This window comes from Podarcis vaucheri (genome assembly GCF_965113315.1).
Source record: "Podarcis vaucheri genome assembly, chromosome: 8".
Classification (NCBI taxonomy): domain Eukaryota; kingdom Metazoa; phylum Chordata; class Lepidosauria; order Squamata; family Lacertidae; genus Podarcis; species Podarcis vaucheri.
Genome location: NC_138766.1, coordinates 78,771,359 through 78,795,191, shown reverse-complemented (window position 1 = coordinate 78,795,191; position 23,833 = coordinate 78,771,359). Strand labels below are relative to the sequence as shown.

Genomic DNA, 23,833 nt, shown 5'->3' with positions numbered 1-23,833 from the left:
GTAATCAATAAAGTTGTGGCCTAAATTCTGCCAAAAACCAAACCAAAATCTTGAGTCAAGTGTGAATTTATTTAGGGGGGAGGTTTCTGGGTCTGAACACACAAAGGGTGTGTGTTATTGTCAATCACTGGTGTCATGAATGGTCACTGTGTGCTTGACCATTGCATAGAAATCCCAAAGAAATGAATAAATGAATTCATATAAGATGAATTTTCGAAAACCTGGTAAATCTCAGGTCTTCTACTCTGCCAGTCATGGGTTGAAGGCATAAGACCTAATGTAATTCATGACTTTCTTTTTTCTTCTTTTCTTTGGCAATAAAAGCCATCTGTTTAATTTGGGAAGCATAAATAGCAGATGTTCCACATTTTGCTCTGCGCCATCGCAACACAGTCCAAAAGTATTAAAGGCAAACCTACCCTTTCTGCCAATCGGTCCAATTTTACCCATAATCCCTTGGTCGCCGATATCGCCAACTGCTCCTTTGTCTCCTGCGAAGGAAATACAGCGACAAGTTCCCGTTTTATTCATTCTCACGCCATTTTCATATGACCTTATGTAACTAGATGACCCTACCGCCTTCTTCCGAGAGGACTTCTGTTCTTGTTAATAGCTGTGTGACAGGCAGAAATTCATCAGGGCAAATCTTTCTCCAGTGCAGTGATGGGAAAGATTTCCCTTGTTACATTTCTGATTGTCACTCAGAGGCCCTTTAAGGGGTGGTGGTGCCAACAACAACAACACTGTTGTTGTTTTTTTAAGAAGTGGGGACATTTAGTTTCCTCCAGCAAGCCAAGGCTTCAGCCATGACGCTGTAGCCATCTGTGGAGCTGAAGCTGTGAACATTCATGCTTTCCCTTGTTTCCCAGCCGAACAGTAGGTTTCCCATATGCTCTGAGAGCCCAATCCAACAGAGGGACTGTCTTTGATTCACCGGCACTGGAGGTTCTGTGCCGACTAGCAGCAGATGGCTCTACGCACCCGCCGGCAGCACTCTTGCAGAAGAAACAGTATGAAATTTCAAAGCTTATTTGCCAAACTAAAAGTTCCCAGTTGAGGAGCCTGGAGGCATCTTTTTTTTTGGTTTTGTTGTGTTTTTGTTTCATAAAGCTTTTTTTTTAAAAAAAGGACAATGCTGAAACCAGAATGTGACAGTCTTAATCCACAAGCCCCTTTAGGAATGTAATTCTCAGCGCTTACTGATTACCAGCAATGTGCTTGCCATAATGATGATGCTCAGGTTGTGTGTGTGTGTGTGTGTGTGTGTGTGTGTGTGTGTGTAAAAGGAGCATTGCCAATGGCCAAGGCTGATGGTGGCGTTGGTAGTCCAAAAAGCATCTTGATGACACCAAGTTAGGAAGGCTGTTATTCAAGCCTCCTCGGAAGCAAACCCCACTGAGATTAAAAGAGTCTTGCGCCACCCTTTGCAAAAACTGGATAAGTGTGAATTTCAAAGGATGGCTGTGTTTCTGTTCACGGATGGAGGGGGAAAGGGAGACCTTAATGCAGGGGTTGTTGCCCCACTCCATGGCAGCTCTATCTCTTTTTAAAATATACTTTAGACCCCATGTGTACTATAGACCCCAGTGGTACCTCAGGTTACAGGCGCTTCAGGTTACAGACGCTTCAGGTTACAGACTCCGCTAACCCAGAAATAGTACCTCGGGTTAAGAACTTTGCTTCAGGATGAGAACAGAAATCATGCGGCGGCAGCGGGAGGCCCCATTAGCTAAAGTGGTGCCTCAGGTTAAGAACAGTTTCAGGTAAAGAACGGACCTCTGGAACGAATTAAGTTCTTAACCCGAGGTACCACTGTATTTTAAAGTAGTATCATGCCACTTTAAACAGTTATGGCTTCTCCCCTGCAAGAATCCTGGGAACTGTAGTTTGTTCAGGGTGCTGGGAGCTGTTAGATCTCTACTCCCCCTTCATAATTCCCATGGTTTCCTGTGAGGAGGGGTTGATTGCTAAATCACTCTGGGAACTATTGCTCCGTGGGGCTGGCTGGGGGAGATAGGGGTCTCCTCACAACTCTCAGCACCTTTAACAAACTACAGTTCCCAGAATTCTTGGGGGGGGAGACAAGACTGTTTAAGAGCAGTATGGTACTGCTTTAAACATATAGTGCAGACGGGGCCTTAGTTTGGCTCCAAACAATTTCACAACACATGAGAGGAATGTCCCAGCGTCTTCCTTCAGCATCTCTTAAAGCTGCAAATCACGTGTGTCAGGGCTGCTACTCCGTCCCAGCTCACATAGGACCACGCTAGCCAGCGTTCACGTTATAAGAGTCTTTATTGGGTTACAGGTTCCATTTCCGAACTGCAATGTGCAGCCCTACGTCTTCTGCGTTAGACCGGCGAAGACCCGTCTGAGTCTCCGCCTCTTGCACACCAACTTAATACCCTAGCCTTGCTCCACCTCCTGCGTCTTTCTTTCCGTCTCTGGGTCCCTCTGCCCCCCGGGTCTCCTCCCTCCTCGACTCTTCCGAGGCTGAAGACCCCTCGGAGCCTTCTGCCTCCTTGCGGCGGGCTTTAGGACCTGGCTCCCTCTCCGGGCTGCTTACTGCGCCAGCTTCCGCTGCATTTGAACTTGGCGCGCGCGCCCAACCTTCTACTTTCCTCTTGACCGTTTCCTCGCTCCCTGATGTGGGCGTGACCACTCCTGACTCATGCCCTCCCTCCTGCTGAAAGCCTCCGGAACCCGATGCCTGTTCCCCTTTCTCCCCGCTGCTCTCAGCTGGGCACGTTGGTCCCGACTTCCAGCTGCTGCTCTCTGATTCCCCTCTGGCCCCTTCTTCCTGGGGTGTCCCCCTGTGTTCCCCCCTTGCTCTGACCACTGGGGCTCCTTTCTGGGAATCCTCTGACTCGGGGATCTCGGGTCGTCATCATCACTCATCCTTCCTTCGGATTCCTCCCCCTCGCTCTCTGTTTCTTCCCTTTCCTGCGTCTCTGCTCCTGAACCCCTGACATCCATCCCCCCTCGAAGCCCCCCCTTCCCCCCTCCCCGCTTTCAGGTGTGGGTGCTGGGTGCTCCATCGTCATGGGAGTGAATGCCGGATACAGTTCGCTCCCCGTGGTTGGCCGCCAACTGAAGACCTCCGGTTCTCTCTCCTCGTGTTCGTCGACGCTGATCAGCTCCGCTTCCATTTCTGTGCCGCCGTGCTCGAACCCAAGCTCCTCCCCGAACACGTCCCTGTCAGTCTCTGCGTCGGTCTCTCTTGGGTCCGCGGCTCGCTCTGGCATCCTCAGCCACTTCCTGCGCCACTGCTCCTCCGGTTGATCGACCCACCAATACGCGGTGTCCGATGCCGATCCCGTGGGTGGCCCTTCCGGGGAACGTGTGCTCTGTGCGGGCTCCCCGTCTGATTCGAACCCGTGGAACGTGCTTGACGATAGCGTGGGTGTGAAAAGCCAGTCTTCGAAGAAACCGGCTGGCATGGGTCTATGTGGGAAAAGGGCATGAAACTCGTCCTTGAGCAGAGGTTCCTCCAAAGCGTAGTCTTGCACCCAGCTATTGGCACTGGCCCGGGTGCCCTCTCTGGCTAGGAGGTATTCTACTCCCTCTTCCCCCCATCTGGAGTCCAAAATCTCCGTGACTTCGTTGATGGGGTCCTGCTGTGGCAACCCCTCCGGCTCTGTCCCCTCCCGGAGCGGACTCGGTGCCGTCCCTGGCTCCTGAAATCTGTGAGGTGCCCTGTAGGGAGTGAGCACCGATCTGTGGAACACTGGATGCATCCTGGAACCCTCCGGAAGCGCCAGCCGGAAAGCCACCGGGTTGATCTGTGCTTCGACTTGGTAGGGACCGAGTTGCCTGTGCCCCAGCTTCTTCTTCGCTAACGATCTGGTCGGCACTGCGTGGGCTGCCAACCAGACCCAGTCTCCCACTCGGATCTCTTCACCAACCCGCCTGTGCTTGTCAGCTTGCACTTTGTATGCGTGCTTAGCTAGTTCCAGCTGTCGTCGGAGTTGATCGTGGACCTCCTGCAACTCTGACGCGAAGGCGTCCGCCGTCTGTGGTTCCCCTTCCCCTACTCTTTCCAGTCCCGGGAAGGTTCGGGGATGTCTCCCGTTGTTGGCGAAGAACGGCGTCACCCCTGTGGACACGTGCTTCGTGTTGTTGTAGGCGAACTCGGCTAGCGGCAGGTAATCCACCCACGTCGCTGGCTGTTGATTGGCATAGCATCTCAGGTACTGCTGCATGATGGCATTGACTCTCTCCGCTTTCCCGTTGGTCTGCGGGTGTCTCGCTGATGCCAGGTTGATCTTGACGTTCAGGAAACCCATCAGCCTCTGCCAGAAATTCGAGATGAACTGGCGCCCGCGGTCGGACAGTATAGACCGTGGCAGACCGTGCACTTTGAACACGTGATCTATGAACAGTTTGGCGGTTTGTTCCGCCATGGCCACCTTCGCACACGGAATGAAATGTGCCATCTTGGTGAACAAGTCCACCACCACTAGTACAGCTGTCTTGCCTCTGGAGCTGGGTAGATCCGTGACAAAGTCCAGGGCCACCCTCTCCCACGGTTCAAACGGCGTTTGCAGCGGTTCCAGCAGTCCCGCCGGCGGTTTGTGCACTGTCTTGGCCCTCTGGCAGGTGTCGCACCTCGCGACGTAGTCCGCGACCTCCCCTCTCAGTCTGGGCCACCAGAAATCTCTTGCGACCAATTCCACCGTTTTTTCTGTGCCAAAGTGTCCAGCCGTGGGTGCGTCATGCAACTGTTGCAGTACCTTGGCACGAAGTTCGTCTCCCGGCACGTAGATAGCCCCTTTACGTAGGAGCAAGCCGACTCATATCTGGAACTCGTCGCTCTTTCCCGTGCCCCTGTGCACCTCGGCCATCTTCGCTTGCGCGAATGAGTCGTCCTGCAACGCACGCCGCACCGCATCCAGGTCTACTGTAGCCGAAGCGCACGCCCACGCTGTTGGCGCGAAGATGTGCATGGCCGCCGCTGGCGTCACCTCTTCGAGGTATTGCGGTTTTCGGGACAGTGCATCCGCCATGACGTTGGTTTCGCCTGGGACGTACTCTATTCGAAAATCGAAGTCCGCAAAGAACTCTGCCCAACGTATCTGCCTCTGGTTCAGGAACTGCGCCGTGCGCCAATGCTCCAGATTCTTGTGGTCCGTGCAGACTTGCACTGTGTGCATGGCGCCAATCAGGAAATGCCGCCACGCCTTGAACGCTGCATGAATGGCCAGCAACTCCCTGTCCCAGATGGTGTAGTTCTGCTCCGACTTGCTGAGCTTTCTGGAGTAGAACGCTCCCGGCCTCCAGACCCCCTGCGGGTCTCGCTGCAGCAGGACAGCTCCCACGGCTCTATCGGACGCGTCCGTCTCTACCCGCATCGGTCTGCTGGGGTCGATGTGCAGCAGTTGCTCTTCCGACGCGAAGAGACGCTTGAGCGCTTGAAAGGACTGCTCCGCCTGCTCCGTCCAGATGAACTTCTTTTTCTTGGAGCTGAGCGTGTCCGTGATGGCCGCCGTCTGCATCGCAAACCCCTTGATAAATTTGCGATAGAAGTTGGCAAAGCCCACAAACCCCTGGACCTCCTTCCGGTTGCGCGGGCTCTTCCAATCCAATACTGCGCAAACCTTGGCGCTGTCCATGGCAAGCCCCTTGTCCGACAACTTGTATCCCAGGAAATCCACCTCCGTCGTGTCGAACTGGCACTTCTCCAGCTTGGCGTACAGTCTATGCTGCTGCAGCCTACTCAGCACCTCCTGAACGTCTTGGTCGTGTGCTTGCTGCGATTCAGAGAATATCAGGATGTCATCCAGGAAGCAGACACACTTCTTGTAGAGGAGCCCTGCCAACACATGATGCATGAAAGCTTGAAAACAGTGGGAACCATTTTGCAATCCAAACGGCATAACTCTGTATTCGTAAGTGCCCAGAGGCGTGAACATGGCTGTCTTCCACTCATCGCCCTCCCGCATGCGGATGAGGTTGTACGCCCCTCGCAGGTCCAACTTGGTGAACACGCGTCCCTTGCGCACCGTCGCTAGGAGGTCGTCAATCCTGGGCATGGGGAAATCAGAGGGCTTGGTCATCTTGTTCAAGATGCGGTAATCAACTACAAGTCTTTTTTGGGGCGTGTCTTTCTTCTTCACGAAGAAAACAGGACTGCCCCCCACTGCCTTGGACTCCCGGATGAAACCGCGCTCCAAATTGTGCTCTATGAACTGTTTGAGTTCCTGTAGTTCGTCCTCAGACATGGAATACAGCTTCCCTTTCGGCAGCGTCGCCCCTGGTAGGAGGTCAATCTTGCAGTCATACGGCCGGTGAGGGGGTAGCTTGTCCGCCTCCTTCTCGCAAAAGACCTCCAGAAAGTCTGCGTATTTGTGGGGGACCGCTTGCAACGTTCCCAACTGCAGCTGTGATTCCTCCTCCTCTCCCTCCTGTCTGGGCAGGATGCAGTGTTCCGCACAATAAGAAGAACCGAAGATCAGCTGTCGCTGGTACCAAGCCAGCGTCGGACTGTGCCTGTCCAGCCAACTCATGCCCAAAACAATGGGTGTGTCCGACAGTCTGGTGACATTAAAACTGATGACTTCCCTGTGGTTACCAAGTCACATCACCATAGGCGGTGTCTGCTTCACCACCTGCCCCCCCAGCAACTCTCTGCCATCCACTGTGACGACTTGCAGGGGCAGAGTGGCAGGCAGTAGCTGTATAGCGTGCTGCTCCACAAAATCCTGCACTATAAAGTCTGCATTACTTCCAGAGTCTACAGAAAGTGGCACGTCCACTGTGACGCCATTGGGTAGCTGGAGTGATGCGGTGAGCTGCACTACTGGTTTGGGTGGGAGGGGGTCTGTGGGCTGCAAGATCTCTGGGGACTGCTTCACTGATACGTCTGGCTGGGCCCCAGTGCCTCTGTCTCCAGCCAGACCTCGTCGTTTCCCTGCTGTGGTTCTCTGTGTTGTTCAGCTGCAGTCACTGTTGCGGAGGCTGCAGTGTGCTTGGAGTTCCTCTGGGGACACTCTTTCGCCAGGTGGTGAGGGCTTTCGCAGATGTAGCACTTCCGGTTCCCTCTAGGAGGCTTAGTTTTGACTGCTCCCGGTGCTGGGGCTCTGGTAGCTGACTGAGCCCTGGCACCTCCCACCTCCATAGGTTCCACCCCCCCCCTGGCGGAGGTGTGGATTGCGCACGTGCTGCTTCCCTGGGAACGAAGGAGAAACTTCTCGCTGCTTCGCGCCCTCCACGTCCTTCGTCTCTGCACCATGGGCGTTCCTCCAGTCTCACCCCCACAGTCAGCGCCCGTTGGACCACCTCCTGCGTGCTCCGGGGCCTCTCCCCCCTCGCAATTTCGTCTTTAACTGCACTGCTCAGACCTTCCCAGAACAGATCTCGAACTGGAGGTGAATCTCTGTCCCATTCCAAGGCACTGACCAGTGCAAAAAAGCGGGCGTGATACTGCCGTACACTCGCCCTCCCCTGTTTCAGTCCATGTATCTCTCTTCGAGCAATATCCACGTCTATGGTAGATAAAAAACATGCATCCATCGCCTTGATAAAGGCATCTGCACTCTGAAGCGCCGGATCTTTATCCCTCCACAAATTGCGCAGCCACGCTTTAGCATCCCCATGCAAATGGGACAGTATGAACCCCACCTTCTCTTCCTCATCTCTAAAGTCTTTTGCCAGCAGTTGCAGTGCGCACATTACGTCTGCTCGAAAATTGGGGTACTGTTGTAAATTCCCATCAAAGTGAGGCACAAGACCGCCTGCTCTCCGTGCTAACCCCACGCCCTCCGGTCTGGGTCCCGGTTGCCCGTGCTTAACAAGCGCTTCAAACCTGGCGTGGAGGTCTCTGTAGGCGGCCGCAGCATCCTCTTCCCGTTTCTTGGAAGCCAATACCTCTGCGCTCAACTGGGTCACTGCCTCTTGCAGCGCTGAAATTCTCTGTTCTTCCGTCATCTTGCTAACTCTTGTGAGCTTGCTCACAGACACCAATCTTCCCCCCCTCGCTGCGTCTGCTCCCGCTGCGAGGTTTCAGGTGTCCGAAGCTTTGAGGAGACGGGTCTTACTGTCAGGGCTGCTACTCCGTCCCAGCTCACATAGGACCACGCTAGCCAGCGTTCACGTTATAAGAGTCTTTATTGGGTTACAGGTTCCATTTCCGAACTGCAATGTGCAGCCCTACGTCTTCTGCGTTAGACCGGCAAAGACCCGTCTGAGTCTCCGCCTCTTGCACACCAACTTAATACCCTAGCCTTGCTCCACCTCCTGTGTCTTTCTTTCCGTCTCTGGGTCCCTCTGCCCCCCTGGGTCTCCTCCCTCCTCGACTCTTCCGAGGCTGAAGACCCCCCGGAGCCTTCTGCCTCCTTGCGGCGGGCTTTAGGACCTGGCTCCCTCTCCGGGCTGCTTACTGCGCCAGCTTCCGCTGCATTTGAACTTGGCGCGCGCGCCCAACCTTCTACTTTCCTCTTGACCGTTTCCTCGCTCCCTGATGTGGGCGTGACCACTCCTGACTCATGCCCTCCCTCCTGCTGCAAGCCTCCGGAACCCGATGCCTGGTTCCCTTTCTCCCCGCTGCTCCCAGCTGGGCACGTTGGTCCCGACTTCCAGCTGCTGCTCTCTGATTCCCCTCTGGCCCCTTCTTCCTGGGGTGTCCCCCTGTGTTCCCCCCTTGCTCTGACCACTGGGGCTCCTTTCTGGGAATCCTCTGACTCACTGGAAAGGCTCGGGGATCTCGGGTCGTCATCATCACTGATCCTTCCTTCGGATTCCTCCCCCTCGCTCTCTGTCTCCTCCCTTTCCTGCGTCTCTGCTCCTGAACCCCTGACAACGTGAATAAATGGAGCAGCCCTGATTTTGTAGAGGTGGCAATTTAGGTTCTTTTAAGAGCCAATAAATGTGTATGGCAGGCGGCCTATCTCCCCACCCCCCCACCCCCATGTCAAATCCCATTTTTGCAATATGAAGCAGCGTCGCACCAGAGAGTGTTTTATTATAGCTGCGTATTGAACGTATTTCGGTCGTAAAATCTTATTGATCAAAAACCTGAAGCGTTTAGGCCATTATAAATGTGTGGACAGAATTTATACGGCCATTATTTGCACCCAACTAGCTGTCTGAAGTACGAAGCAATTTTGCCGCGAAATTTTACCTACGGAGCTGGCATGGGGCCCATTGGTACAATAAATGGCCTGTTTAGCACCTTATGTTTTTTTGTCACCCTTTGCCCTATTTTATCCAACTTCCTAATAGCTCAAACTGTGGCACCTCCTCCCCACACCTTGATGCGCAATGTATTTGATGGGTGCTCCCTTTCTGTATCCACCGTGGGGCATCCCAGTATGTGGCTAGCTGCTTCCTCTAAACAAACTGCTTCCTCATCCTGGTGTCCTTCAGACGTTGTTGGCCTAGTGGTATAGCATGGATTGCCAGAGTCCGGGGCAAGACAAGTACATATTGCTCCCCCAGAGATCAACAGCTTCCTCTACAGAGCCAGAATCAGCTTCCTTTTGCAGATATTCTTTCTAAAGCCCTGCAGAGGGCGCCCTAGCAACTGGCTGCCACCCAAATCCATTCCTCAGTCTATCCACGCAAATATTGGGAGGTTTACTGTGTGAGGCGGAGGGTGCGCTATTTTTTAAACTACTATTTTCCCTCTCCTTTTTTCCTTTTGAAATTTTGCACCCCTAAGAATTTTGTGCCCGGGGCAACCACCCCTGTGGCCCTGCCCACACGATGCCAATGGAAGGCACCAGGATGGTGAAGGCTACTCTCAAGTCTCAGTAGGCCCATTCAGTTTGGCCAATGAGGCTGTTCTCCACAAACCCTGCCCACCTGCCCCACACCAAATTGACATCAGATGTGGGACAGCCATGGCTGCAAGGGAAACATCTGGGAGGCTTAAAGTGTGCTTGATTGTTCCTCAACCATCAGGGCTTGCTTTTGGTGCTGAATTTGAGCATCTCACCTGCTGAAGGAGGCCACAGAGAATTAAAAGCCAAATGGCTGGTGTAAAAGAAATGTTTTTGCTGGTGCATAATGACAGCAACGATGGCGCCAGGTTTGGGGAGAGTATTCCACAAGCAGGTAGCCACCGCTGAAAAGTCCCGTTCTGAAGTTGCATCCTAATGCACACAGAAAAGGGCCTCAGATGATGATTGCAGGGTGAGAGGTTATGCTTTTTCCCATTAATCCAGAGGCATTACTGAGCACTTGCGAGAGCATTCCAAAGACGGGATGAATATGGGAAGGTGGAGGGGGCAAAAGACATTTCCAGGGCACAGCAAATAACCACGTACACCTTTACCTTTGGATCCGGTGGGGCCGAGTTTCCCGTGCTTGCCCATTTCTCCTTGGTCTCCCTTTTTGCCTTCATCTCCTTCAAAACAAACACACAGGGTGAGTGGGCAGAGAGGGAGAAAACAGACACTATGATACAAGTCATATGATACAGCTCACCTGCCCCACACCTGATGTCAGGTGTGATACAGGTAAAGGCATAGCTGCAAAGGAAACAATCAGACGCCTTAGAGTGCTGTCTTAATTCTTGCACGCCAGCATACTGTTTAAGGCATAGCTGTCAACTTTTCCCTTTTCTTGAGAGGAATCCTATTCGGAATAAGGGAATTTCCCTTAAAAAGTGGGGAAAGTTCACAGCGATGGTTTAAGGTAGAGGATCAGGGCAAACAGAGGAGGTGGCAACACTGCTGGCAGTGTGTTAGCCAAGTTGTTATTGTCAGCAAAAGAAAAAAGACTAAACTATGACCACCTTGAATTGATTTTTTTGTGCGTGGAAAACTATCCTCTCCCAAGAACATTCTCTCAACACAGAGTTTGAAGGTGTACCAAGAGTTGACTCTTGCTGCCCTCTCGTGGTGTCTTTTGTTGATCCAAAATTCACCCATTTCCTTTTTCTAGAGCTGTGTAAAATTATTCCTTGAAATCCTCCACCCAGGGGTAGATTTGTTATGAGCCTAACAAAGTTTAAGCTTCAGGGCCTCTGATCTCAGAGGGGGCCCATAAGTGACTTTAGTCTGCCTACAGCTTGACCTCACCCCCAAAGGCACAGTCCTCCGTTGTATTCTGAGACTGACAGAAGCCAACACTAGACCCAGTTTGAGTCACATTAAATCGAGAGATTAATTTTTGTCTTTGTCTATATTTCAAGAAAGGGACGCGGGTGGCGCTGTGGGTTAAACCACAGAGCCTAGGAGTTGCCAATCAGAAGGTCAGCGGTTTGAATCTCCACGACGGGGTGAGCTCCCATTGCTCGGTCCCTGATCCTGCCAACCTAGCAGTTTGAAAGCACGTCAAAGTGCAAGTAGATAAATAGGTACCACTCCAGCGGGAAAGTAAACGGCATTTCCGTGCACTGCTCTGGTTTGCCAGAAGCGGCTTAGTCATGCTGGCCACATGACCCGGAAGTTGTACTCCCTCGGCCAATAAAGCGAGATGAGCGCCGCAACCCCAGAGTCGGCCACAACTGGTCAGGGGTCCCTTTACCTTTATATTTCAACATTCCCAAAGCTTGAGAGTCGGTCGCACAGATGTTGTAAAGGTGTGGCGATCTGTCGTGGAACAACCCCATTGAAGAAGATAACAGTGGTTACCCAGAACTCGTTGCTGGTTGTGAAGGGGTCCTCATAGAATTGTGGAGTTGGAAGGGACCATGAGGGTCATCTAGTCAACATGACAGTTCAAGCTTCAGGGCCCCCCAAATGTAGGTCTGCCACTGCCTGCACCCACTTTGCTGGCAGATTGGTAGCAGGAAAGTAGTAGAACTCCATTTCTCCAGGTGTATAATAAATTATCCCATTGGTGATCCTTATATCATGTCTGGTGGGGATGTGATAAAATTTTAAAAATTTGGGGAAATATACATGAGGAACTGAAAAAAAATGTTCAAAACGACAATTGGTAAGAAGCCAGAAACATTCCTTTTAGGAATTATAACAAATGACATCCCCAAAGACATGAAGAGAATCTTTTTATATGCAACAGCCGCGGCAAGGTTATTGATTGCAAAAAAATGGAAATCAGAAGAAGTACCAACATTGAAAGATTGGCAACATGTTTTTTTTTAAAATGACTGAATTATCCAGAATGACGGCAACAATTAGAACGCAATGTAATCAAAATCTCAAACAGGACTGGAAACGTGTAGAAGAATACATGACCAAAAGATGCTCCAACAATAATTTATTGATATGTATAGACTGATTTCACAAAGTTAAGTTAAGCTAAGCAGATATATAATATTGAATGTTTAATTATTAAGATACAAAATTACAAAGTTACAAAATAATAACAAAGAAGTCATGCACGGGTGGAGGGAAGACACAGGGCAAGAAATAAGAAATGGATAAAGTGTTGGTACATAATCAAATGTGAATTTACTTATATAATGTATATGTATCACTATGTAAAGATCTCATATATGTATTGCAACATTAATAATAAATAAATAGACTAAATAAATAAATTATCCCAATGGTTTCTGAGGGCAACTGCACTGCCAAGAGGCGCACATACACATACCCCGCTCATCTCAACACCATTATGCTACTGAATACCATTTCCTGGGGCAGGAGGGACAGCGACATTGAGGGAGTACTGTTGCCTTTATGCCTTTGGTCAACCCAAGGCACAGAGGCTGCACAGATCAGCTGTGGAGAGAGGCCACATTCTTGTGTTGTGCACTTGCGTGTGTGCTTGAGCCAAAATAAAGCTTAGCCTTCATTACCTGCTCTTGGGGCTTCTGTAGTTGGAGAGAGACCCAGGCCGAAGCCACAAAGGTCACCAGCGTGACTTTGGGCCTGCACTCTTTCTGCCTCAGCCTAACCTACCGACCTCACAGGATTGTTGTGAAGATAAAGTGCAGAGAGGGTGGGACTTCTATGCCTTGCATCTGCACCAGAGGGTCTCAAGCTATCATCTGTAGAACATAGGTGGCCTGGAAGTCCCATTCTGGTGGCATGTGGAAGGGTAGTCAAAGAGTTGAGAATAACCTGTACTTGGCTCTGAAGCTGATTTTGTTTTTTCCTGACTCAAAAAGTTGATTTCACAGGCATCCTTGTTACAAGACGACTGTTATTAAAATATTAGTAGGAAGCTGTCTTATCAGAGCGTTGGTTGATCTGGCCTGGTATTGACTACACTGCCTGGCAGAGACTCTCCAGGGTTTCAGACTGAGGAATATTCCCAGCTCTAGGTGCTGGTTTTGATCTTTAAAGCCCTTTGTGGCTTAGGGCCCTCGTATTTACGGGACCGCCTCTCCTGGTCTGCCCCGCAGAGGACCTTAAGGTCCATGAATAATCATAGTTTAGAGGTCCCAGGCCCTAAGGAAGTCAGATTATCCTCCACCAGGGCCAGGGCCTTCTCAGTGATGGCTCCAACCTGGTGGAATTCTCTCTCCCATGAGACCAGGGCCCTGCAGGATTTAACTTCCTTCCGCAGCGCCTGTAAGACAGAGCTATTCCGCCTGGCTTTCAAATTGAACATAGCCTGATCTTTTATTCCCCTTCCTTCCCTCCCCCTCCCCTTTTTATGAAGATTACCCGCTCTGGGATCCCACAGCTAATTCTCCCCTGGTGAATTCTACACTGGCCCAAATAGGACTAATTTAGCCAGCTAGCCCTGGTGATCATCTAATGTTTACTGGATGGATTTCCCCCCTAAAGTGATTTTTGAATTCTGAATTTATTGTTATTCACATTTTATGCTGTATTTTATGCTGTTTTTTGTTGCATCAATTGTTTTAAATTTGTTGTTAGCCGCCCTGGTTTTTGAACCAGGAAGGGCGGGGTACAAATATTTTTTAAAAATTCGTGTGAGCTGGCGATTCTAGCTGTTTGCAGTTGTGAGCTAAAAAGATAAATGTTGGAAATGTAAGGAGACTGAAGGAACATTCTTTCACCTCTGGTGGACCTGTCCAAGAGTGAAGGCCTTCTGGGAAACAATCTATAATGAGCTAAAAAAGGTATTTAAGTATACCTTCACTAAGAAACCAGAGGCCTTCCTTTTGGGCATTGTTGGCCAGAAAGTGTTAAAAAAGGACAGAACTTTTTTTATGTATGCAACTACAGCAGCAAGAATACTCATCGCAAAATATTGGAAGACACAAGATTTGCCCACACTGGGAGAATGGCAGACGCAACTGATGGACTATATGGAGCTGGCCGAAATGACTGGCAGAATCCGTGATTTGGGAGAAGAAACAATGGAAGAGGACTGGAAAAAGTTTAAGGACTATTTACAAAAACAGTACAAACTGTATGAATGTTAAGAAACTGCACGATTGGAAAAAATATGGTTCCAGCAATTTAGTTGAAAGATATGGGAAACTAAGTGATGTGTAAGAAAAGGTTGAAACTTAAAGTAATATTATGTTTAAATTTAAGTTATAACTAGTGGATAAGATCTATTTGAAGTCTAGAGACATAATACTTGAGAGGTATAAAATAAGATTTGAAATAAGGTAATAAATTGCTGTTTTTAGTTTACTACAGAGAACGCAGGGAAGGGAGATGTGAGGAAGTCCAATTAGTTATATAAAAAGAGTTATAAATAGTTATGTTTTTTCTTTTTTGTATTGTATGTTGGTGTAAGTATATGTTCTTTTTTTGTTATTTGTTATTTGTTTGGTGAAGGGACTGTATATGTTTGGTATATGGTTGGTGATTTTCTTTCTTATGCTTGAAAATTGAATAAAAATATTTATAAAAATAAAATAAAAATAATTTATTATTATTATTACATAGTGTAATGTGTATGGGTTGCTCGTGCGTAAGTTGCCGCCACTCCAGGCTTTGTTGCCTTGCTAAACCTTTCAGTCTGGGCAGCCCTTCACTTCGTGGCTGCCTCAGTCGCTAGCAGAATCCGTCAGTGGGCGTTTCTTAAATCTTTTCCAGCATAAAAGTTGTTTGACACCCAGTCTCCTCCTCCTCTCTCTGCGTGGAAGTCTTCTGCGCAGGGTGGGTGTGGGTAGCGGAGGACCCGTGCTCTCCCCGCTGGTGTCTGGTGAAGAGTCCTGGAGCCCTCTCGCCGATTCCCCCATCAGCCCCTCTATATCCCTGGTGTTGTGCTGATTTGCTTCCCCATCTGCGGAGCTGCCTCTCTCCCTGCTGGGCCCTTCTCCAGCATCATTTGAGAGCCTCCCCTCCGCCTCTAGCTCCAATGTCAGTTCCCTGACACATAGCAATACCAGAGATTGAACCCGGGCCCTTGTGTGTGCAAGCCACATGCTCTTCCACTACAGGTTACAGAACATGGATTTTCTCGTTGCAGAATTTGGCACAGAATTCGGATTTTTAATTAAATATTATTTAATCGTCATTTTTAGCACGGAGAACACATAGGTCAGAAGAGAAGGGAGTGATGACAGAGACCACAGGAACAAGAGTCCGGCCAGCCTGGAGGATGTGGGGTGAGGTCTTTCTGCACTTCCAACAGGGAGCTCGGAACGTGGAAAACTCCTCTTCAGACTGAGCTCACCCTTTTCCAGAAGCAGAACTGTGCAAGTGCCACTATCAGGTCTGGAAGATGGTCAGCAGCAGCAGCAGTGGTGACCACAAGAAGCAGGGCTTGACTGATGTCAAGGAGTTTATAATTGACATTTGTCAAAATAATGAAAGGGGAGCGTTCCAAAACACACCACACAGCTGCAGGGTGAACTCCCATTATTCCCCCTTCCAATTGCCTTCCATTCCAGTTACTGAACACATAGGACCCAATTCAGATTCCTTTGAAGTTCTCAGCAACAATCCCGCCAACCTTGGCTGAGGTCACCCATTCCTTTTCTTTTCGACGCGGTCAACCCATCGTGCAATTACTTCAAAATGTTTCCGGAGTCGCACCTCTCCTACGTCCTCAGGAGAGTTCGACGAGGACGCAGCATGTTGAAGTTTGGATAGTGCTTGAAACAACAACACCACTCCTTCAACACGTTCTAGGCGTGTTGCTGTGCTGGTTCGTTACAGACAACGCTGCGATGAGTCATGAGGCACCATTAAAAATGGAGGAAGAGATTGTGCTTTGGGTGATGCCATGCATTTGTCAAAAGGGGGCTCTGGCTTGTGAAATAAATTGATTATAGTCTTTTGAGGATGCCGTATGAATGTAAGAAAAGCCTTTCCGGATGAGACCAAAATCCCATCTTGTCCAGCATCCTGTTTCACACAATGGGCAATTGTTTATTCCATTAGATGATGATAATTTTATTTTACTTGTACTTCGCTCATCTGACTGGGTTGCCGGTTGGCTCTGGCTTTCAACTTACATAAAAGCAGAATAAAACAACAAACATTAAAAACTTCCCTATGAAGGGCTGCCTTCCGGTGTCTTCTAAAAACAACTGATGAACTCCTTTTACCAGCCCACAATAGACCCTGGAGAAAAGGGTGGGGTATGAATGCAATAAATAATAAGAAACAAGAGAGAAGCAAGGCTGTTTACCTGAGGCCTTGGGGAACAGCTACCTTGCAGAGCAGAGAGCACACTGAACTAGCTGCATCAAAAGGCAGCTTGGTATGTTCATATGAAGGAATCTTGTATGTGAGGCTAACTGCAGTTTGGAGTTGAGGGTGAGTGAGATCAGGGAAGCAAGATGGGATGAAAGGGTTAACTGACTCTCCTGCAGCTGCTTTTAGGTGGAAAAAAAACGAGACCTGGATCTCTTCTGGCTTAATCCTTAATGTGTTAATAATCTCCCAAGTACTTCTCAGTGGATGAAGTACAATTCTTCACCCATTTCTCCCTGCTCATAGCATTCCTGAGAATTAGGCCAAGACAATGGAGGTCACCAGACCACCAGTGGCCTGCAAACTTTATTCAGGTGCTCTGCAGCACAAAGGTAAAGGTAAAGGGACCCCTGACCATTAGGTCCAGTCGTGGCCGACTCTGGGGTTGCTGCGCTCATCTTGCATTATTGGTAGAGGGAGCCGGTGTACAGCTTCTGGGTCATGTGGCCAGCATGACTAAGCCGCTTCTGGCGAACCAGAGCAGCGCACGGAAACGCCGTTTACCTTCCCACTGGAGCAGTACCTATTTATCTACTTGCACTTTGATGTGCTTTCGAACTGCTAGGTTGGCAGGAGCAGGAACTGAGCAACGGGAGCTCACCCCGTTGCGGGGATTCGAACCGCCAACCTTCTGATCGGCATGTCCTAGGCTTTGTGGTTTAACCCACAGCGCCACCTGTGTCCTCTGCAGCATACCTGCATTAAATACCCGAGCTTCCTTTATGGCTAATGTACAAAAGACACATCAAACCAGCAGAACCCATCTTATTAGAGTCTCAGTCATTTTATTTCTTTGATAAAGAATTTAATCGTTTCACAATTATTGTATGAGCCTGGAAAAAAGCTGCAGAGGCCAAGGTTGGTCTTGCCTGCAGGAAGTGAGAGTAGCACATTTAATATTGAAACAGGGCTGTTGATATGAAGGTCTGCAGTACAGGTATCTCTCGTGGCCACCTGGGGGCAGCCTTGAATATCTATTAAGCAAGGGGTTTCATCAGTCCTTTTTATTAGGCACTTTTTAATTCCAACCATATCTTCTCAGAAGCGAGTCCTATTTGATTCAGTGCTGCTGACTCCCAGGTTAGTGTGCTTAGGACAGCAGCCTGAGCTATTTGCTCTTATCAAGGACTGACTTTTAAAGCCAGCGTGGGCCACTGAGATTATCAGGCCTGCCCTGAGTAATCCTTGCAGTGTATTTTTAGCCCACGACTTTTATCACAACCGTAACATCTGGGTGAACACACAGAACTGAGGAGGAAGTGCACCTTGTTTAGCAGCTTGCAGGGTGCTTTGCAGAATAAAAACGTAAGCAAAAGGCAGGTCCCCTGCCCCAAGGAGCTTACAATCAGAAACTGGTGGGAAAGATGCTGTTCAACGTCTGAGGTCTTGTGCTCCTCTTGGGGCAGCGTGGATCCTGGAGCACTTACGGGAAATGGGAAGGAAATTCTAGTTTTGGTATTGTATCTCGGTCTTCACAAGAGTTCGGTTGCGTTTACGTTGTATTTATGTATACACTTACCGGATTTTAAAATGCGAAGCGGTTTACAAATAATAAGCAAATAAATAAATAAAAGTACGAGGGTTCCATGTGTACCACAGTGAGACAGACTAAGGGAGCGCTCCTACTCATGAGGAGTTGGTGTTAAGCAAGTAAGCCGGGATAAAGTTGTGCCAGATCCAAACCCCATTCAGGAGCAAGACTGCTGCTGGCTACGCAGTTCCAAGCCTCTCAGAACGAAAACAAGTCTTTAAAATAGAGTTTGGCTGTAAAAACACCCTATTTGCCAGGTCATGTGACTGAGCTGAACAGAGTTAGGATCCTGCATAAAGCCCCACTGCTTGGTTTTGATACTGACATATTCTCAGAATGGTCCTTTCTTTGCCAAGACAACAAAGCTGTGCTGGTGTATCTCTGGGACTGCTCTTCCTATCCAGAAATTTCTCCTCTTGTTCAACTGAAAACGACCCCTTTGATCTAACCCTGCCCTGTGGGGCAACAGTGAGCACATGTCTTTGCCCTCTTATTTTTTTTATCTACACAACTGCCTTGTGAGGTAGTCCAAGCTGGGGCAGACTGATTCATGGGGTTCCCCAACAAGCAGCGTAACTGGGCAGGGATTTCCAGCCTCAATGTTTCATATGCTAACCAAACAGCTACTGCCACCACTGTGCTGCACTAGCTTTTTTTATACGGTGGAAGCGAAATCATAATCATAGAACACTGCTGGAACTGAGGCAATGTGGGAAAAAGAATAGTTGTCTCTCTCCTCCAATTGGGTTGGCAGGATAATTAACTACGGACCCCAGAATTTCGGGTCCCCTCCAAACCTGTGCCAAAGTTTTGTAGTTCTTTTGCAGCGTTAAAAAACCCATGTTTCACAGCACCCCACAAAATGGGTGATTGATACATCAAACACAGGGTTTGTAGTTAACACCATCCGTGTCCAAATCGCTCCAAACCAGTGCCAACAGTTTTGCAGCAAAAGTCCCATATTTTGCAGCACACCACAAACTGAGGGGCTCCTCAAACCAGGGGCATAGCCCTGGCGTTAATTCAAGTTAAAATATTTCCAACTACAGGGGGCAGGGAGGTGCTTAACCCTTTATAACCCAAACAAACACTACATATTTCTTCTGCTCCATTATAATTTACAGTACTTTACTTTTCCCCAACGAGATGATTAGATCAGGGATGGGGAACTGTTGTCCCTCCAGATATTGCTGGACTCCAACTCCCATCAGCCCCAGCTAGCATGACCAGTAATCTGAGATGATGGGAGTTGTAGTCAAGCGAGAAAACAGAACAAGACTGGAGGGCCAACTGCTTCCCACCCCTGGTTTACATAATGAAACACTGATTAAGCATTGTACAACTGACATTTGAATTATTCTTCCACAACAGGCATTGTTGATCAGATTAAAATGCAATTAAGTTTCCCGCCTGTTCTGTGAAGGATTGCCAACTGACTAGCAAAATGCCTGAGCTTGGACCTTCAGCGGCACCAAATCTGGTGCAGCAAAAAAAATATAAGCTCTCACCATGATTAGCTGCAGAAGCCTGCAAGGTCTTCTGCTCTTAAAGGCACAGTTGCAGAAGCAGCCAAAAAGTTGGCAACCTTCCTTCCCCAATCCTATGTGACACAAGAGCTGGGGGGAGAATCATAAGCAGTGTGTTGGTTTCCCCTGAAGCACACACTACTGTGTCTCTTCAGCAACAGCAAAGATGTTTAGCACACAGAAGGCTCACCTTTCGGTCCTGGTAGAATGGTATGAGTGGAACAGATCTCCGTCGCTGACCGGTTGTCGTCATCCAAACCAAAAATCTGCGCTAGGAGGACAAGAAAAAGCAACAGGGAGGTTTCGTGTTTCCAAAGTTGGTTCTTCATGCTGCTTGCGCCGTTCAGCTCCACAGGAAATGCCCTTCCTCGTTCCAGCCTTAATAATTGCTAAAATAAGATTTCCCATATAACTCTGGAAAGCAAGCTCAATTGAAGATCCCGCTTGATTAGAGCTAAATAGAGAAAGACTATCAAGAGGCCCTGTGTGGGGTGTGTGTGTGTGTGTGTGTGTGTGTGTGTCTGTGTCTGTGTGTGTGTGTGTGTTAGCATACACTGTGCAATATATTTATGCAGCAGTGACAGTTGTTTATTAAAGTTTATCTCTTGGCTGTGAAATAATTAAGTGCACTGGCCAGAGGAGATGTCTTGAATGCACAAGCCGGCCTCTGTATTTGCCTGCTGGAATCTGAGAGCTGATTTCTTATGTTCCTCAGAGAAATATAATAGAAAAGGCATTAAGGCAGCCATTCTAAAGACACTGCCTGGAGAGTAATCCCTGTTGGAGATAATGGGACTCCAGGATGTGTAAACACACCTTGCACTCTAAGGCTGACACGGCCGTCTCTACCATTGGACGGAGAGAGACATGGGCACTTCAGAAAAAAGGATGCTGGGGAGTCAGGGAGCAGAATGAGGTGTTGGAGGACAGAGCTGCCTATGCCATTGCCTGCTAAGGTGACCTGCGCCTCTCAAGTGCAGTGGAAGTCCCATTGCCATTCTGCCACATCTGTGCATAGAACGTGAGAAAGGCAGTGCCATCTTGCTCTCTGCCCTGGACTGCAAAATGGCTTGGACTGGTTTTCAGGGGACTCAGCTACATTAGTTAAAAAATGACATTTTGAATTCGTTATAAACATGCAACAAAAATTCTATGCGATATTTTCATAGTGTTTTCTGTCCCTTTGTTATAACGATTTGATTTCTGACTTATTTATAGCATTCCCACCCCCCCCACCCCCCGTGTGTAGATCCACCCAGGAAGCCCTGCTGAACTCAGACCACATCTGCACGATACATTTTAAGCAATATTTTTGGGGGTCTTGTCATCTGGGCAGCTCAGGACTTCCATACACACTACCCAGGTTGCGCCCCAGGGAGGTGCTGGTAACACAGCAGTTTGCCTTCACCCCCAGATGCACATTCCATTGCCTCTTGAGACAGATGGATGCCGACAACAACACTTTAATAGTCATGGCTTCCACTGAAGAATCCTGGGAGTTGTAGATTGCTAAGCATGCTGGGAGTTGTTAGGAGACCCCTGTTCCCCTCACAGAGTTGCATTTCACAAGCCCTCTAGCCAGGAGATTCTGGGAAGCGTAGCTCTGTGAGGGCAATGGGGAGGGTCTCTTAACAGCTCTCAACACCATTAAGAAACTGCTGTTCCCAGGGTGCCTTGGGGGAAGCCATGACTGTTCAAAGTGGTATTATAAATAGTGTTGCTAGGGACTCAATAATATAATTAGTTCCTTGTTCACAAGACCAGCATACAAATAAGCAGAGTGTGGCAGCTGCTTCAGGCAGCAGATATTGGTGGTCATGACAGGGTATCAAACTGTTGGTCATTTAATTCATGGATACAGTGGTGCCTCGCAAGACGAAAAGAATCCGTTCCGCGAGTCTCTTCGTCTTGCGGTTTTTTCGTCTTGCGAAGCAAGCCCATTAGCGGCTTAGCGGATTAGCGCTATTAGCGACTTAGCAGGCTTAGTAGATCAGCTGATAAGCGGTTTAGCGGCTTAGCGGATCAGCTGATAAGCGGTTTAGCGGATCAGCTGATAAGCGGTTTAGCGGATCAGCTGATAAGCGGCTTAGCGGCTTAGCAGATCAGCTGATAAGCGGCTTAGTGGCTTAGCGGATCAGCTGATAAGCGGCTTAGCGGATCAGCTGATAAGCGGCTTAGCGGATCAGCTGATAAGCGGCTTAGCGGATCAGCTGTTAAGCGGCTTAGCGGCTTGGGGAAAAGGGGAGGGAGGGGAAAAAACCCGCAGGAACTCGCAATACATTTTCGTCTTGTGAAGCAAGCCCATAGGAAATTCCCTTTCGTCTAGCGGGTTTTCCGTCTTGCGAGGCATTCATCTTGTGGGGCACCACTGTAAATAATTTATATTGCTTGAGAAGTGAGGGGAGGCCCTTCTGCGATTTTGTGCCTCAGCTGCCAAAATAACTTGACCAGTCTTGGGTGTGATGCCCCCTTAATGCATGTTTCCATTTGCTGCTGTTCCTCAGACAGCAAAATGTCTTGAGCCAGGCCTGCCTGTTCACATTTCCTCCGTAATTCTGCTTGTGGGCTATTTTCTCCTTTAGAAGCATAAAATGGAGACTCCGTAGGCACACAGTCCTACCAAATAAGGGCCAATGGAGATGTGATGTTGCTTCTGTTGACATACGATGTACAGTGGACGCTCGGGTTGCGAACATGATCTGCGCGGGAAGCACGTTTGCAACCCGCAGCGTCCACAACCTGCAGCGCCGTGTCTGCACATGCACGGGTTGCGATTCAGCGCTTCTACACATGCGCAGACCTGAAATTGCGCAACCCAAAGCGTCTGTAACCCAAGGTATGACTGTAGTGGTGATGGAAGGGGGGAGGGAGGTTTTCCCCATGTGGGGAGGAAAGAACATGCGGCAGAGAACTGCTCTTTCTGGTTCAGTACAGAGGTTTTCAGCCGTTTTGAGTCCACGGCTTCCTCCCTACATTCTTTCTGTGGCACCCCTGTGGGGCTCAGGAGCCCAGTTGTGTCACCCCCGCCTGCCGAGCTGGCAGCCTTTTTCAAACACCCTCCCTTGTGGGGTACTCCCTCAGCCCCCTCTCCTTGGGAGCCCTCTGAGCAGTCGCTGCAGCCCCCCCCCCCGGTCTCTGAGCCGCCTCAGCTCCTGGCAACCAGCACCCCCTGGCCAGCCCCAGAGGCAGCAGTAGCCAGGGCTGCTGTTTAAAGACTATTTAGTTAAATTAACTTCACTGGAAAGCTTGCAAATACCAGATAGCCTTAGGATTAAAATATGCAATGTGACGAATTAATATGTTTAAAGTTGAATTGTAAAGAAAGAAAGATGTTAAGTGTTTGTCTGTCTTAAAAAAAAAAAATTATGGAAAATTAATTTTAAAAAATGGGGGGGGGGAGTAGCCAGGGCTTCTGCAGCAAACAGCTGTGCAAGCCTTTAGGAGCCAGAGATGTGAGAGGGCAGCAGAGGAGGGAGGGAAGGAAAGAGGGACATTGACCAGGGTTGCCCATGGCACCCCTGACCATCATTCAAGGCAACCCAGGGTGTCACGGCACACTGGTTGAAAACCACTGACTGGTTTAGTAGATTTCTATCCCGCTTTTCAACTGGAGTTGTCAAAACAACCAACAACAGCAAAGCGGATACACCAAGAACCACATGCTCACGAAATAAAACAGGCCTAAAAAGGTTGCCGACCCCTGCTGTAAGGTAATCAATGTACACGTCCCAGCTTAGTTTGTTAAAAGGCAGCCTTTTCCCGTGTCAGAGCTCTTAGATCTAAGTTTAAAATAAACGCTAACTTCCACGACCCGATAAAGCTCTGAAGAAAAAAACTACCCTGGGAAAATATTTCCTGCTTCGTTTTCATAAATATTTATGCAATTCCTTCTGGTGCACCCGTTTCGCCTTGAGAAAAGTGAACACACGTCTTCCTGTCGCAGAGATAACTGTTTAGATTTGAAGTGGTTTGCTTAGGCTGAGGGGAGATTTAGGGGCAAATGCTAATGCCCACCTTGAACAGGTTCAGAAATTTTGCGATGGTGCTGGAAGGCTGTTGCGTGTGAGGGAATCTAATAATAAACGTGTGTTAGTTATTCATGTTCACATTTTTATCCCCTTCTTTTTTCAGTTTATGATAGATAGATAACAGTGCAAGAAATACAAAGACAGCATAAACAGTAAAGGGGAAATCCTCTGGGAAGACCTGTCAGAATCAGCAGCTTACAGTGCAGAGGATCTCCAACTCAGATGGCCGATTTCCAGATTCACCAGCTTGGGTCCTGCTTGTGG

The 23,833-nt window shown here is 49.0% G+C and overlaps 1 protein-coding gene across 1 annotated transcript in view; it reads right to left on the bottom strand.

Moving 5' to 3' along the window:
* The window catches only part of COLEC10 (collectin subfamily member 10), a 33,834-nt gene extending 13,779 nt beyond the window's left edge, over positions 1–20,055 (bottom strand). Inside the window, exons 1-3 of the mRNA XM_082235906.1 lie at positions 19,732–20,055; positions 10,274–10,345; positions 420–491 (exon numbers count right to left, since the gene is read on the bottom strand). Coding sequence (XP_082092032.1) covers positions 420–491; positions 10,274–10,345; positions 19,732–19,870 — 283 coding nt within the window. The 5' untranslated portion in view covers positions 19,871–20,055. The remainder of the gene's footprint in view (positions 1–419; positions 492–10,273; positions 10,346–19,731) is intronic.
* Between the last annotated feature and the right edge of the window lie 3,778 nt (positions 20,056–23,833).